The sequence below is a fragment of the Artibeus jamaicensis genome, unplaced genomic scaffold (assembly GCF_021234435.1).
Source record: "Artibeus jamaicensis isolate MK-2021 breed Jamaican fruit bat unplaced genomic scaffold, CSHL_Jam_final contig_466, whole genome shotgun sequence".
NCBI classification, from domain to species: domain Eukaryota; kingdom Metazoa; phylum Chordata; class Mammalia; order Chiroptera; family Phyllostomidae; genus Artibeus; species Artibeus jamaicensis.
The window spans coordinates 9652875-9670296 of record NW_026521844.1 but is presented as its reverse complement, the minus strand read 5'-3'; the positions used below and the strand labels follow the sequence as shown (position 1 = coordinate 9670296).

General features: G+C 33.1%; 1 protein-coding gene across 1 annotated transcript; it reads right to left on the bottom strand.

Moving 5' to 3' along the window:
* Window positions 1-1961: 1961 nt before the first annotated feature.
* RBM11 (RNA binding motif protein 11) lies at window positions 1962-9966 on the bottom strand. Its single transcript, XM_037136408.2, has 5 exons — window positions 9871-9966; window positions 7207-7369; window positions 5821-5893; window positions 4606-4702; window positions 1962-2344 (listed from the first exon to the last, which is right to left on the bottom strand). Exons 1-5 carry the CDS (start codon window positions 9964-9966, stop codon window positions 2063-2065), a joined length of 711 nt encoding a protein of 236 aa, XP_036992303.2. The 3' UTR covers window positions 1962-2062.
* Window positions 9967-17422: the final 7456 nt, after the last annotated feature.

Sequence of the window (17422 nt, the reverse complement as noted above, 5' to 3'; positions counted from 1 at the left end):
AGTGCACATGTTCACAAAAAAATCAATCCCTGGCTATTAATTCACTTTGCTTGACAGGAAATAAATTAATGAGACAGACTCTTTATTCTGATGTAACTGACTTTACTAGGATGCATGGAAATGGAAAACAGAGGTAGAATATGCACATTTACAGATTTCAAGGGTGTATTTTGCACTCATCTTTTGGATCAACTTTAAGTAATTTTTCTCTTGTTTTTCCACTGCAGTACACAAAATCATTCTTAAAAATAAATTAGTGAATATGAGAATAAGAGGACTGATTTTGTTCTCAAATTCCAAGTTTCATCTAACATTTAGAGTTGAATGTGTACACACTTAAAAATAGATTTTGAGAGCAAAGAATTAAAAGTGTAAAAACAAAACCCTCTAAGGCAAATAAATAACTTAAATACATTTTAACTCAAAAACATATTATTTGGAAAATCGATAATTTAAAATTTTATACAGGATTCTACATGTTGTTAACATTTAAAGAGAATTTTATATATACTAATACAAGGCACTAGGTAAACAGATGAATTTGCCTTCTGGTTTGTTCAGCTGACTTGCTGACATTGCTGTTGAGGTAACTCCTGCCTGTGATGAAAGAAGATGCAAAAATTCCTTGCAGCTTTAAGATTTTTAGTTTGTTAACAGTATTTCGAGATAATTTTCTTATCTTACAAATGTCACTTTTACTTGCTAAGAGACATTATTCATGTACATATTTCTTATAATGCCAATCACACTGAAAAATAATTCAGGGCTAAGGCGTTTTTTTTTCCTATTTACATGCCTTTGGCATAATTCTAAATTGCAAAAATGTGATTTAAAAATAAAGTGTTATCTTTTTTAGTTTGAATAGTTAGGAACCTGAAAGTATACAGGTCAAGCTACATCAACCAGAATTTAGTTTTTCATGTTGATCAGATGGAAAAACTAATGTCTACATTTAAAACTGAGCTAATACTCTGTAATATATATTTATAACCAAAAGTTACATTCAGTTACTCACTTTTCTAAAAACATCTTTATTATTTTACATAATAAAGATTTATAAAGTGCTATGCAACATGCAAAAAGGAATATCCAAGCATGGCCTGTCCTACTAATTGGATGGGGTCTTCCCAATGAGTCTTTCAACTGGCTTTAGTCAATACATATTTTCATAACTTAAGTTCATGGTGAGCTAAATAGTTAATAAAAATGTCCAAAAACCATTAATTTTACATGTAATGTATTCATCTTCTAAAAATAAATAAACCAGAAATGGGAAACTTGATTTGACAATATTAATTATATATTAATGAAATAGTCTATTTATATTATTCATTATCAAGAGTTACTTAATGTTAAATACACCCTCTCAAACTCAGTTGATAAAAGCTGATAATAAATTGTGACATAGCCAACTAGTCTTCATGAAATATAATGAGTGTGAAGATGCATATTCATATTTATATTCAATCATATAAAAAGGGAATGATGCCAAAACTACCTCAATAATAATCATCTTTCCTTGGGTATCACTGTCATGTATCATCATTTTATGAAATAAACCTGTAGGAACAGAAGGCTCAGAAATAACATATGGAGAAATAAACGTTATTAACAAAGGAAACTAAAGCCTGCTTATTCCTTTTTTGTTAGGAACTACATGTAACCCTTGAATATTTGCACTGGTTTCCCTCAGGAAATCTACCACTCCATATAAGCGAGGATTCAGGAAGGCACGGTGCCTTATCCATGTGTTCAGTAAGTGACTTCTGATTGACAGTTTAGTGCAATGTCATCATCAGTACTAAAATATATCACTCAAAATATATTTCTTGTTGACCAATGTGTCAACAATACCATTACAAAAACAAAAAGTAGTCAATTATACTATTTTTAAGTTCTTGTCATTCAAAACAAAACTTCAATAGTGAATCAGATGTCATATTAGTGTATATTTCGAAAAAGACAAGAAAAGCATTAAATTGGTTATTTAGTAGAATACAGGCTTTTAAAAATCTCTTGATAGTATTAAGACAAGGGTAGACAAATTCATTTGAAGGCAATACTAGTGTCTTTTCTTTTTCTTACACTTTTGGAACTTTTGCCTATATTCGCCCCTATTGTTTTCTGTGCTACTATCACTATCACTTGTTTGTTTGTGCCGCTTTCGTTTATTCATCTGGTAGAGATCAGAGTCACGTGGTTGTTGGTGAGTCCATTCATACGAGCTCGGTCCAGCCTCTAGATTTGGAACGTGATTTAGTGAAGGCACAGATGTGCTATTAGGAAGTGGTGCTGTCATCTCACAGTAAGGAAGCTGCAGCGGTGGATTATATGCATGCCAGTGCTGTGAAAACAAAAACAAAAACATTCATCTGCCAAAGCAAGCCCAAAGGTACAAAAAAGTTTACAGTTTAAATGCATTATACAAATAACTACATGCAAACCAAGCCATGTATTGATAAAAGAAAGGCCATGCCTTGGCTTAGTAGGAATGTGGTAGTTTCCTTAAATGATTAACATAAAGATTCAAGGCAATGTATAGCTTACTACAATATAGCTTAGTGCTTTCCTATAGAAATAAAATGCTAGTCACATATGTAATTTTAAATCTTTGAGTAGGTACAATAAAAAATAAGAGGTGCAATCAAATAATGTACTTTATCTCAAAATATTTCAACATGAAACCAATATACAAATTACTATGACATATTTTACTTTCTTTTTTTATGCTAAGTCTTCAAATTCTGGGATACATTTTATACTTTACAGAATATATCAATTCTGATGGTAAATTTTCAAAGAAAATACTTGATCTAAATTTAGATTGTATAAAATTTACATGTGAAAAAGTAAATATACATATCCAAGTTCTTTTAAATATATGTAAAAGTTTTCCAATAACTGAATCATCTGTTTCAAATTTTAATTTAAGTTAATTAAAATTAACAACTCAGTTTTTTAGCTTCACATGTGTCTAATGGCCACCATATTGTATACAGTGATCCCTCACCTATTGTGGGAGTTACGTTCCAGAGACCCCCCTGATAGGTGAAAATCTGTAAAGTGGCAGCATTATGTTTATTTTATTACTTATATATATTATAAGGCTTTATAAACCCTTCCCACATTCCTATAAACCTTTCCCACTCTTATTAACCTTTCCCACACTCTTATAAACACTTCATATGCTCTTAAACACTTTCTACACTCTCAAACTTATGTAATTTTAAAAACATATAAAATTCTATATGGGTACTCACCAGTGAAGTGTACAGTTGCCCCTCACTATAGCACGGTTCACTTATCGCGGCTTCACTAACCCGTGATACAGTGAAGCCACAATAAATGTGATACAGCGAGGGACGACTGTAGCATGGTTAATCGTTATGAAACACAATTCTTTCTTTTTAAAGTAATTTTTAATTAAAATTTCTAACTATTCAAAGTACATTAAATATTAATAGAGATAACTTTAGAGTGAAGGAGTGTGTTTTTTCTCATATCTACCAAAATTTAAAAATGCTAGGAAGAAGATACTGACAGTTTTAGATGTGAACTGGTGGTTTACTCATATCTCAGTGTAACTAAGAAAAGTTTTATCCACAAGTTAAATGATCAAATTTCCTTATCTTTACCAAAAATAAAAAGGTTTTAAAGGCTTTTTCAAAAATCTGAAGCTCACATGGATGCTAGATGTTAGTAAAAAATCCCACCCTATGAATCAGATTACCCGTGTTACAGTCCCACATCTGTCACTAACAAGTACAATCAAGCTTGCTGATTAATATTATTGGACCTCAATTTTATTACGTATAAAATGAGTTGAGCTCTGGCTGGTGTGGCTCTGTTGGTTGGGGCATCATCCCATAAACTGAAGGGTCATGGGTTTGATTCCCTCTTAGGGCACATGCACAGGTTGAGGGTTCTATCCCAGGTCAGCGAGTGTAAGGGAGGCAACCAATCAATATTTCTCTCTCTCCCCCCACCTCTCTCCCTTCCTTTCCCCTTTCTAAAATCAATAAGCATGTCTTTGGGTGAGAATAAAAATAAATAAATAAATGAAAATAAAATAAGGAGCTAAAAAATAATTTCCTAAGTTCCTCTTTAATAATAAAGATTGTAATTATGATTTCTAGTCCAGAACCATATTTTTATGAGTCTTTGGAAATAATATAGTTTAATATATTGAAAATCTTTGCCTTCAGAAAAAAATTACTTAAAACAATCCATGTCCAAAAGTAATACATTTGTGATTAATGTTTGCATAACATAAAAATGATTCACTAAATAAAATTATTCAAATCTAAAAAACATCTTTTAAAATGGTCATTTAAATGACAACTGTGTATTCATATTTTACTTGGACCACGGTGCATCATCACTGCCACCTGCCCCTTTCTATAGAGGTGCTGGCTGTTTGCTGAGATACTGTGTGTTAGATTTAAGATGACCATGTTAGAGCTGACTGCCACTAGGGAAAGTGCTACGAGAAGCTTCTGCCTTTGTTCCAGGTTTAGATTTGAACACTGTAAGTTCCAAATAGTTTTCATATGCTTCACTATTTGCATCATACTACATATTGAACCAATGGCATATCAAACTTACCATCTTCGGAAAGTAAAAATATTCTTGAGGTAAAGCTGCATTAGTAGTTGGAAAAAACTGCATGGGAAAGGAAGATCTACCCATGACTTCTTCATTTCTTTGGAAAGGTAAAAGAAAATAATAAAAAGTTAAAATTCCTAACCTCAAATGTTCTTTTTTCTTTATGAAAAAAAGACAACTCTTTGTAATTAAAAAAAAGTTTCTGTAACACAGCTCAGTTAAGATTAGTTAACTTTAAACATTCATCCACAAATAGTCAGTTATTATACTGATAATGTACTGACATAGCAGTGCCTGAGGTCTTACTTATTACTATACCGAAATCTCAATTTCCAGTCATATTTGGTTTTTTGATAAGAAAATGTTAAGCAATGTTAATTTTATAAAGAACACTTAGATATTAACACAGCAGAGCAAGTCATTAATAATTACCAAAGGCATATTCAGTCTTTTATAGTTATTGAAAAGAGAAAGGTAGCATTTTTTTCCATTTATTTTTCAATATATATTCATTGTCTATGTGAATTGTTATTTTCTAAATGTACTGCTGATATTCACAAGAATATTTGCTGATTTCTTCTATACATTAAGATAATAAATATCACTAATTTAAAAACTGTGGTGTTCTAAAATTTCATTTAGAAGTGTGACACCTTGTATTTTCTTCTATGAAGATGATCAGTAAATTGCAAAGTTACAAATACTGGCTAGACCTATAGCTAGTCTTCATTACTCTACTTGCTCCATAGTATTCCAGTCTTAATGCTACTACTACTAACCCTTAGGACAGAAGGTGTACTGTGGGAAGAGCAAAATTAACATGGATGGGCAGAAGCAAAGATGAGGGCAGGAAAACAACAGGAAGCAGTCAGATGAATAGCTGGATATCCCATTAATAAGTGTTGAGAATAGTATCACAGGAGCCTAAATGATTCATCACAATGAGACCTTGGATGCTTAAATAATAGTTATGGAAAGAATACAATAAACTATAAATAATACGACAAATATTAAACCCATGTACTACTAAAGATAATATGCCTGAACTTAAATGAAAACATCTTCTGTCATTTTTAATGGTTTCAGAAAAAAATGAATTCCTTAATTTTATCATGCCTAAGGTTTACAATAATGCAGAATATATAAAAACTCTTCTTATACATGGTATAAGAACATGTTTATTCCCTCTGCCTTCATGAAAAATATTTTTATTACCTGTAGGTGTGTGAATTTATCTTAACACAGCTCTCAAAACTTTGGTTAGCTGGTTCAGAAGAGCGGGAACTCCCTTCAGAGTAAACAGAACAATGGATTACTTCATGGTACAATTTAAGTTCTAACATTAAACCATCAAAACCTCCAAATGCAAGAGGATATAGTATTAATTAAAATTCTATACTTATATAAGATATGAGTATGTCTCTGGTCTCCCAAGTAATTTACACATTGTTTGTATTATTATAAATGACTGACTTATAATCAAACTTTATTCAAAGCAATGGCTCTACAAAAGAATTACATTGACATGGGACCACATAAGATACATGCTCTTTTGTTCTACATACCTGTAAGCTAAAAATGGCAAAACAATCAGTGTTATTTACCTCCCGTGTATAAGGCATGAGTTCTTTAAACTGCACTGACAAAGCAACATTGCAGAGGACGCCAAGCAACTGACTAGGTAAGTGTCAGAACATAACTGGGCAGTATTTGAAAGCATCATGCAGCCAATTCTCTTTACAAAGACATTAAAAATATGCAATCAAAGAGAAGTACTTTTCCTCAGCAAGACATTGTTTTGTTATTATTATGTGCTTTTGTTTAGCAAGAAGAATAAAAAACAAACAAACAAGGGATATATCAATAAGCCTGACTCATTTGAGGGAGGGAAGCAACATAAGCATTCCAAGCACTGCAACATAAACATTTAGAGGGACTGCTTCTATCAGTCCTCTAAACATGAAAGGGCTAGAGTTTTAGTACAGTGTCCTCTGGATAGCTAATCAAAGGTGATTCGTTCTTAGCATGTGTGCAAGGAGAAGTTACTTGAGGCCATTTTTTTTCTGAAAGTATTCCTCTACCACTATGAAGTGTCACTAGGCAGCTGTCTTTGGTCAGCTGCTCTCATGGGGGTTTAAATCCAGGGATGGATATATATATATATATATACATCCTATATATATATATATTCCATGGTTCCCCTAGTAGGACTAAGTCACCCACCCTATCTTCCAAATAGTAGGTATTTGATACCATACATTAGCAATGACAAAAAGATTAGCATAGTCTTGCTATATAAAAGCTCTAGTTGTGTACTCCCAGTTCATTTAAATTTGCTTAACTTATAACAGAGCAACTATCATAGATACTTGCTGGCTGATACTAAAATAGAACATTAAAATTGTTAATACAAAACAGATGCAATAGGGTTGATAATGTAACCGGCGATACTAACTGCATACCATTACGGATTAGACATGTGTTCTGAGAAAACTAATAGAGGCTATGGGGGAACATTTTTGGTTTTATGCTATATAGAAAACAAAATATTTACACCTCTGAGAACATCACCACCAACAAAACTCACTTGGATAGACCTACCAAATCGATACTGCACATGAATTGGTCTTCCATATAAACGAATTCCATTCAGCAAAGCTATGGCATAAGACACTGATTCTGGGTGTTTAAAGCAGACAAATCCAAAAGACTTCGGTTTGCCTTCTCTGTCTTTGCATATAGTCACTTTGGTTAATGGCCCAGCCTATAAAAAACTTAAAAATTATTTTCTCATAAATCTAAAGATTTTTTACAGTTAGATAAATCAAGAATATTTAACTTTAGATTTTTAAAAATCTGTTACCAATAACAGCTTTATGTAGCTCTGTTAATACCATATTTTCCTAAAATACATATTACACTTCATACATTTTCTTGGTACTTTCTGGCTTATCAAGAAACATTCATGGTGTTAATAGGAAACTCTACATTACAGGCAATTCTATGCAGTAGGTCCAGATCTTGAAAGTTGTTACCCTTTGATTAGACTTAGCAAAACAAATTTAGCAACTTCTTTTTCATCTCATGACACATGTAAATTAATTACTAAAATACTGCAGGACACCCAAAATATATATTTTTGCCAATCTGACAAAAAATAGGTGTAATTTTGATTCATGTACATTGGACAGTTATTGTTGTGTTGACTGTTGTCAGTTTTTTATCTGACAATCTAAGGGAAAAGTGGTCAGTGACTCTAATAATCAGGTACTGCATGTTTTAAAAATTCTTGCAGCACACAGGTTAAAAATCACTGTTCTAGAATTAAGAAGGACCTAGGCAAAATAGAAACATATGCTTGGTTGCCTGATTATTAAGAAAGATGAACATTTTGTTTAGGTAGAAATAATAAAAAATGAGAATTTTTTATTCTCATTTTATTGTGTATATTATATAGTCTTTTATATAGGAAGACTTGGAAAGTTTCCAGACCGGCCACCTCCAGAATCTCGTCTCCTGGAAACATTCATCTATTGTACACACACAGCTTTATGTAGCTCTGTTAATACCATATTTTCCTAAAATACATATTACACTTCATACATTTTCTTGGTACTTTCTGGCTTATCAAGAAACATTCATGGTGTTAATAGGAAACTCTACATTACAGGCAATTTTATCCAGTCCCCACTGAATAAAAATAATGTATGTTCTCCTACCTTCCTTCATTTCTGGAGGTTCAACATAAAATAAATATTCTAGAGAAAAAGAACAATTTAAGTCCATCCCTTTTTCATTCCCTCTTTCCCTCCATCTCCCTTCTTTCTATTGCTTTTTTAGATAGAATGACAAGTTTTCAGTGACACGGGGTGGGGGGGAACAACTATAAGAAAATACAAGTATTAGAGCAGAGTTTTAAAAAGCAAGTTTAAAAAGATGGCGAGTCATCAGAGGAATAAGCATGAATGCCTTATACTTAAACACTATTTTTCAAATACTAAAAAGTTTTATGTAAAGACAGGAAATGTGTTCCTGGAAGGGACTGTTTCTATAAATTTGTGGGTACCTATAATTTACAGAAGAGGAGGGAGTGCTTTAGTCCAGAGACACAGGTAAGGCCTTTCAAAAACTAAATGAGTAGCCCATTTCACAGCTGGTACTCATACTTACTCCTGGAAATTTAGCTCTGCTATGTTCTCACTTGGAACTTGCTCTTATTCTGACTTGCCCCTGTCAGATTTCTCGATGTAACAGGAGCAGTACTACTGGTAGCAGTGGCAGCAGTATCAAACAGCAAGGAGCAGGCTCAATTCTGTTTTACCTGCATTAGCTTATTTACCTTCACTCATCATACTGTTGATACTACTATCCCCACGCAACATTTGAGGAAACTGTTGTACTTTTATTGTTACTCAGCCCAGGTCACTGCTGACATCTGAGCTGACTCTAAAAAAACTTTGCTATATTGTGCATCCCTCTATTTTGTAGATCATCCTAGGCCATGGTAATTAACTTTAAGTTTTTGCTTTTAGAAAGGCCAACATCTCTCTCTCTCAAATTTGTATGCCCAGTACCTTACTGTTTAAAACGGGGTTCTGGACCATTAACCGGTTAGATGAATGGCTGAATGAGGGTATCTCTTCAGCAAGTGAGACCTAGGTGTGTGTGTACAATAGATGAATGTTTCCAGGAGACGAGATTCTGGAGGTGGCCGGTCTGGAAACTTTCCAAGTCTTCCTGGTATGAAATAAAAGGGACTGGCCAGGTTATTAACTGGTCACAGTCATTTGCGGAACAAATCACTCAAATCTCTTTATCACACACCCGCCACATAAAAGGATTAGAGAAACAGTAACAGATAGGGGGACATTTAAAAACCTATACCCCTCATTTCGCGGGATGTAAGGCGTGAGGGTGCTTATTTTATCGCCCGAAGGAAGACAGTGACACGGCCGTTTTCTGTTTTTGCGGAGCACGTCCGCGGCCCAGGCTGCCTCCCCGAAGCCCTTTCTCAGGGCGGAGCCCAATCACTGCCCATTCCCAGGGCTCCTGCACTGAGGATGGGGCGAGGGCGAACACAGTCACCCCACCACCCAACCGCTCCCTTAGACACCCGAGCAAGGCAGGACCGAGTTAAAACTAGGGCCCAAGTTGGGGCCCGGAGGGGGCCGGGCTCCGAAAGGTACAGTGCGCCCCGCCCCTGAGGATGCGCCCTTGCCTCGAAGCGCCCCGGCCCCTAGGCCGCCCCTTCCCCACCGGCGGTACCTGAAGGAACAGTTCATAAAGGATCTCTTCCCGCACGCGGGCCTCTAAATTCCCCACAAACACAGTCCTCTCGGCCTCCTCCACTGCAGGGAACATCGCTCCGGTCGCGGCCGCGGATTGACGAGAAGATGGGGACTACCCACCCCTTTGGCCTCCGTACCCGCCTCCGGAGCGAGGGGGTGGGGCTGACAACCTGGGTACCGCGCGGAGGGCGGAGCGAGAGTACAGGCCACGCCCTCAGTGCCCTCAGACCACGCCCACCGCGCGGCCTGGAGATCCCACCCGACCATTGAGGAGTGAGTCAGAGTAAGGATCATCTGTGTAAAAGAGGCTTTGCCCTCGTGCTTGTGCAGTGCTTGCCATATTCCTGGGCTTGACATTGTTAATTGATTCTGGATTTATTCAACCAACATTTTAAATACATTGTCTACAGAGATTGAGTTGTCCTGATTGCACTACAGAAGTTCCCAGGCTAATCGGTTTGCAAAGATTGAATAAAATCATTAGAATTTTAAAATTATATTCTTTATAAAATTATTTTTTAAAAAAATGTATGCATGAATGTGGATACAAGACTGCTAAAGCTGAAGTTAATTCACCTAGGAAGGACTTCTTGAGAAGTCTGAAAATGGCTAAAGAGGTTTTAGGGGGACCCTAGAAGGCATTTGAACCTGAGGAAATAGCCTATACCAAGGAATATTGGAAAGAGCATATAGCAAGTTTTGTGACTGATACTAGAATTATTGAAGACAGCTCCTGGGCACTGTAGCGGGTTCCAGTATATGCACTTTCTATTAGGACTGTACTTTGTATACAGTGTACCAATGTGAAGGATTCTTACTTGAGGATTTTTAAAAATCTTAAAAACAATAAAGATAATTTAAAGAAAGAGGCAAGGAAACTTAGAATTTCAGCAGTCTGGAAAATCAACTGTCAACTTTTAACTTGGCTTCCTTTCTGAAGATAATGTATGTCTACATAGAAACTTGAAATCATTGTGTAACTATCATCCAAGTAATCAGGACACCATCTGATCTTTAGGTTGGCACCTGTGATAATTCATGTTGAATTCAGGCATGATTTTACTTAGTTGGTGAAAAAATAAAATCAACTACCTCTTGTAATGAAAAGGGACACATCTTTGGAACCCTGATTTCTAATTGAAATCTGACCTTACTTGGTGTTACGATTTTAGGTAAGTATAATAGGTAAGTAAATTTCATTTTTTCTAAGGATAAGATTATCCAGAATCTTATCCGGTAGATGAATCTTCAGATTTTATTATAAAGCATGTAGCATATATGTATATATGACCAAATTGCTAAAACCTTTATATTTATAAGTAATTATCATATTATCTTGCTCTAGTGAAATTTGCATTAATCTTTGTTTACAAATGTATATGATTTTGGAGTTCCTGTTACATACTTTTCTTCAGGTAGTACATAAGTTTATAGTGCTTATAATTCTAGGAATACTTAATGTTATAAGCTCTGAAAGTCATGCAGTTAGCTCTTTGTTCAAAAGTTGATATTGATATATCATTTTTCTATGTAAGCATACTGTATTTCTTAACTTATATTGAATGCATGCATAGTCACAAACATAGTAGAAGCCAAAAAATAATTCACTTTACTCTCAGCATTTGCAGGACCATTAGTCACAGATGAGGTTTATGGGTTAAGCGCATGGACACTCTACAAAGAATTAGCTTTTCTTCATTTATATCTGGATATTTTCAACCCCTAAATGTACAAACACATCAAAAATGAAAATGTTTACTCATATGTAATAATATCCTTTATAAAACTATAAAGTATGTTCCTATAAAGATATATTTGTGTAAGATAAATTTATGTACTTATATTTTATATAATGTATATATTTTTTATATTTTATATATCAATTAGAGCTCCTTTATCCCATTCTTTGTTCAGTTGACTCTTATTTTCTTTTGTAGTTCAGCACAGGTAGCACCTCCAACTAGGTTTCCCTGAAGTCTTCAGTCTGAATTAGCTGGCTGCCTCATCTGTGTGGTTCTGTAGTTTTTGTAGACATACATTTTCAAGTCCTTCTCACTGTTAAGCAGCATAGGCTAAGTATATTTTCATACCTAGCACAATCCCTGACATATCTGTGAATGTATTATAAATAGTGAAAATAACACAGTATGAAAAAGTTACACCTGGCTATCAGTTATCTGATATGTCAGAATATTAGTAGATGCTTACTAAAAGTTGTATAAATGTATGTACAAATGAATGAATGTATGAAGAAACTTGGTAAGTTAGTGTTAAGAGACTCTGGTGGGCCCTGGCTGGTGTGGCTCAGTGGATTGAGTGCAGGCTTTTGAACGAAAAGGTTGCCAGTTCAATTCTCAGTCAGGGCACATGCCTGGGTTGCAAGCTGGGTCCCCAGTAGGGGGCGCCATAGAGGAAACCACACATTGATGTTTCTCTTCCTCTCTTTCTCCCTCCCTTCCCCTCTTTAAAATAAATAAGTATGTTTTTTAAAAAGAGACTGTAGTGGATGAATTTTAAAAATTTACCTCACTTTCATTATTTTACTCATTTTGTTATTATTCTGATTTTTTCTAATCATATTTATCTTAAGTAAACATAATATTTTTGTTTTACTTGTATTAGATATTTATTTAAAAAATATTTTAATATTTAAAGAAATAAGAAAGTGAAAATCATTAAAGTCTATTTTACACAGGTAAACATTTTAAAGGAAAACCTTGCTAACTTTGGTCTGTGCATATACACATAAAACATATTTTAGGAAAATAAACTTTACTAAACATGTTGTCTTTTAGATTGTCTTTTCTCCTCTTAACCATATAATGGAGGCCTTCTTCACCAATAAATATTGATTTGCTTTATCTGCAACACCAATTTTAATCCATAGTATATGCATAATTAGATTAATCCCTCACTGTTAGACATTTACATTATTGCTATATTTTGTCTATTATAAAATTTGGAGATAAACATTTGTGTTTATATGTCTGTGCACATGTTTAAATATTTCTGTAGGAAAGAATCTTGGATGTTTAATTGCTGAATTAAAGAGTATGATCATTAAATATTTTGACACATAATGCCAAATTGTATAAAAGATCATGCCGAAATACATTCTGATAACTAATGACTCCCCCATTTCAATAAACAGTATTCAACTACCTATTATATTTACCTATAAAGTGCTTAAAAGTACGCTTTGCAGATAGGGTTCAATCAATTTTGCATCATCATCATCCTCATTATCACTTTTATAGTATTGTTTACATGGTATGCATGTCTATAAGCTTCTTAAAATCATTTTTAATCCAAAGAGAGATAAATAAGTACATAAATATTGTCTTCCTAAATTATAGGTATTTTATGTAATATTTCACCATTCCCGACTATTTTGCTATTTAATGCAATGGACATTAATAATCCCAACTTTCTCACTATTTACAGTAAATAAAAAATATGAAAAGGCAATTTTATATTTTGATCCCAGTTATTTGCTATGTATTATGCTGTCTTAAATGCCCAACTGATATTTTCAATGTGAGTTCTTTAGAATGGAAAAGATGAAAATAATGTATAAGATTCATATTACACTATCATATCAAAAGCACAAAGCAAAAGGAAAGTTTATATTAAAAAGGGAAGATTTAGTTTTTAATTTGAGTATAAAATGGTTAAGCAAAATCACTTTTAACAGAATGACAATTATACTTTCTTCCTAAATTTTGAAATGATGTTGTCTAGTTATATCTTTGTTAGAGAAGGGCAGTTATTATAGCTAAATAATGTGGAAGAACATAGGTTATTGGGTGGTCTTCAGTCTAATTTTTATGGTGGCACCCTTTTAAAAATGAAGTCTCGCATTAAATCTCCAGAGTCAAGAGTGAAAAAATAATGAGGAGGCTTCATCAGCAATTAAATTTTTCATGATTTTTAAAGGAATATTTTTTTGTGGATCTTTTGAAACACCTCCCCAGACCTAAGACTGGTTTTTGATAATCAATGATTTAAATTAAACATGTCTGCTCTTAAAGTATCTTTGGAAATATACAGACTTAAAATTCTGAAAAACAAATTTAGCTTTCAACTTATAAGTCATGTAATTTAGAACGGGTCTCTGTTTTCCTTGCCTACTAAAGTCCATTGCTGGAGGGAAAATAAGAGAAAGATTAAGTAAATGTGTAAAGAAAACCCGTAATATTTTTTTAAATGTTCATTATACTAAAAACAATTTTTTTATTTTAAAATTGTAGACTTCCAGAGAGAGGCTAGCATTTTGAATGTTAAAATAGCCACTGAGTTTGAGTTGCAAAATGTCACAAACATGAAAAAGCCATATTTTATACTTGACAGCTTGATGGATATGGATTTCATTATTGATTTTACGGTGTATAAAGGCAACTTAGTTTATAATCAAAATGAACGTAAACCACAACTTTTTCTGACTCTTTCCATTTCTAGCATCTGCTAACATCACATTTGCTCTAGGCTTTCAACAAATAGGTTCTTCCCAACCACTTCTGAAATCCTGAGGCTAAGAGGAATAAAAGAAGATATAATTAGCTTTTTCTTTCCCTTAAATTCAACTTGTGTAGTTGAATGTTTGTGACTTATTACAAAGTCTTTGACTTAAAAATCTGCCTCACAACCACAAGCTAATTGGGAGAAAACAAACTACCTCACCTTTTCAACAAATAGGGTGGAGCTAAAGTTCAAGGATCTTTTTCATTAAAACCTACCAGACTGTGACAATCCTACCAAAGAGAAACCTTGCTGAATTTTGGAATTTCTTTTTTTGGTGAATCTGAGTACTTTTTAAAAAAATTTCATCAGATTCCAAATGAGAGTTTATATATTTCTCTGTTTGATGTGCTGGGCAAGATCTGGTAAGAACTTGATAACTTGATTTATCTTTCAAAATTGTCTATAAAATAACCATTATGGTCCATATTGTGGGATAGAGAATGCTGACATGATATGAAAAAATATACTTATGGATACTAATGATATGAAACAGATTACTATGAATAAAGTATATATGTGTGTGTATATGTGTATATATATATAGCAACTTTTATATTCTGTATTTTCTTTCCAGATAATTTGTAACTAGAAGAAGATATAGAGAACAAATAGAAATATTCAAGAGAAATTAGAGTAATTCAGTAGTAAAGAAATTCAGTATTTGAAAATTATGACATAATAAACATCTTGTTTCAATTGCATTTATTCAAATAACCCTGCTTTTGAGGAAATTTTACATAAGTATATTATCAATTGTAAAGTGAACAAAGTAAACATATACTGCAAACTTTCAATTTTTCCTTTCTTCCTTTCTCCTATTATGCTAAAGCAAAATCAAAACCCAAACTGGTTTGTGGTAATAAAGTAGAACTTTCTTCTCTTGGTTTTCTAGTTTTTGATATTAAAGTTTACTAATTTTAATAATTTTATTGAATGTTGTTATTTATTACTTTGTGGCAATAAAGTAGAACTGTTCTACTTTATGATAATAAGAAAAGTAACATTTAAAATTCATGATGAATCATTTTTTGTAGGGGTGGTGCAAAAACATTTTTTTTTGCTTTGATTTATTTAAAATTCTTGATGGCATACTTGAATAACCTTAAAAATATAACCTGGAAATTCAAATTATTTTTTGCTTCTCTTCAACTAGATATTTGAGCAGATTATAAATTTTGGAAATATTTGAGCTTTATATTTTGTGGCGGAGGAAGAAATTTTCCTCTAACTTCAAGGTACTTTCAACTGGTCTAATCAAATCAGCATGAGACATATTAACAAGAGAAAATGACCAAATTTAATACATACGTATGCATGGGAACCCCACATACATGAGAGATTCAAAGATAGAAAGTGAAAATGGTATACATGAGAGTCTAAGCTAAGGGTGAGGTAAGATACCTGGGGCTTTAGTCGGGGTAAAGTCATTTCCAGGATGATAATAGCAGCTGTTTAGCAATTAGAAGTCTCCCAAGCCCTAGAAATAGGTCAAAAAATAGTATATTTAGGTAATCTCTAAATATAGGCAAGGCCCCTAATTCAACTTTGTCTATATAGTTAAGGAGAGGGGTTAGAAATTTCTCTTGAGCCTACAGGGCCTTGGTTGTGTTTAGTTCAAACAATCAGAAAAACACAGAGCAAGATTTTAGGGTGATTTGTTCTGAACCCTCACAATTCAAATATTGAATCTAAATGGTATTAATACATAGTTTATCATTTATTTCTTACTTATTTGGAAGTTTCTTTATAGGCATGTTATGTTTCTGTAGTGTATAATAATAATACCTTAACTTGAAAGAAAGAGGAATTTGAAGTCTAGGCTCCTAAGCTTCTCCTGAGAAAGTCAGCTCATGGTTTACATCTTTCTGACATCACGGTTTATCCTCCACATTTACAGAGCTGACTTTCTTAGATTATTTTTTTTGTTAATAGTTAGGCAGTTGCCTATATTCTTAATTGGGAAAACTCATATATGATTAGTAAGTATGTTTTGATCTCTGTTGACTAAAATACTAGACCTTTTACATATTAACAGTAAATAGGAAATAAAGAAATTAAAGGTCTCAGTGACTCTCAAAATTATTCTTACACTATGCAAACTCTTATGCTTGCTCAGATTTCCCCAAATTCTCACATGCCTAAGAAATTTTTTTTTGAATTTTGTTGAAATTTTTGTTGAATTGTACTAAGCTTATATAATTTACTTATATAAGAATGCTTTATTCAAATTACATATCCTCCTCCCTTCTCCACTAAAGATTCTGATATATACTTCTCAGAGGTCATGTATCAAACTCTTCAATATGAAAATAATTATGTGATCACATCTTCCTTCAATAAACAAAAAAATTTTTCTGAAAAACAGATTGGTCAAATTTTTTTTTAAGAATAGAATAAAATGGAAGTGGATAGCTGAACAAACTATATATGAATATATATGAATATATATTCAAATTATATGCATATGTATATATACTCAGTACAGTTTATGATTCATACAAACTGCTTAACTGGCAGTTGTGGTTGCTTTATTATTATTATTATTATTATTATTATTATTATTATTATTATTATAGCAAGGGTCAGCAAATATTTCTGTAAAGGGCTAGAGAGTAAATATTTTAGGCCTAGAGGGCTGTTCAGTCTCTTGCATCTGTTCAACTCTGCCATCATAGTATGAAAATACCCATAGACAACTTGTAAAGAAGTGACTGTGACTGTGTTCTAAAAATTTTTATTTAGACACTAAAATTTGATTTTTATAATTTTCACATGTTATAAAATATTATTTTAACTTTTCAGCCATTTGAAAGTGTAATAACCAGTCTTAGCTTGCTAGCCAGATTTGACCTACAGCCTGTAGTCAGTCAACTCTTGTTTTTCAGTAAGCTGGAAGAGATGTTAAAGAGATTATTTCATTCTCATTTCACTGTTGAAGAAAATGAAATTCAGAAAAGTTGATTCACTTTTCTAAGATGATAGATTTACAGTATATCATATAGGACAAC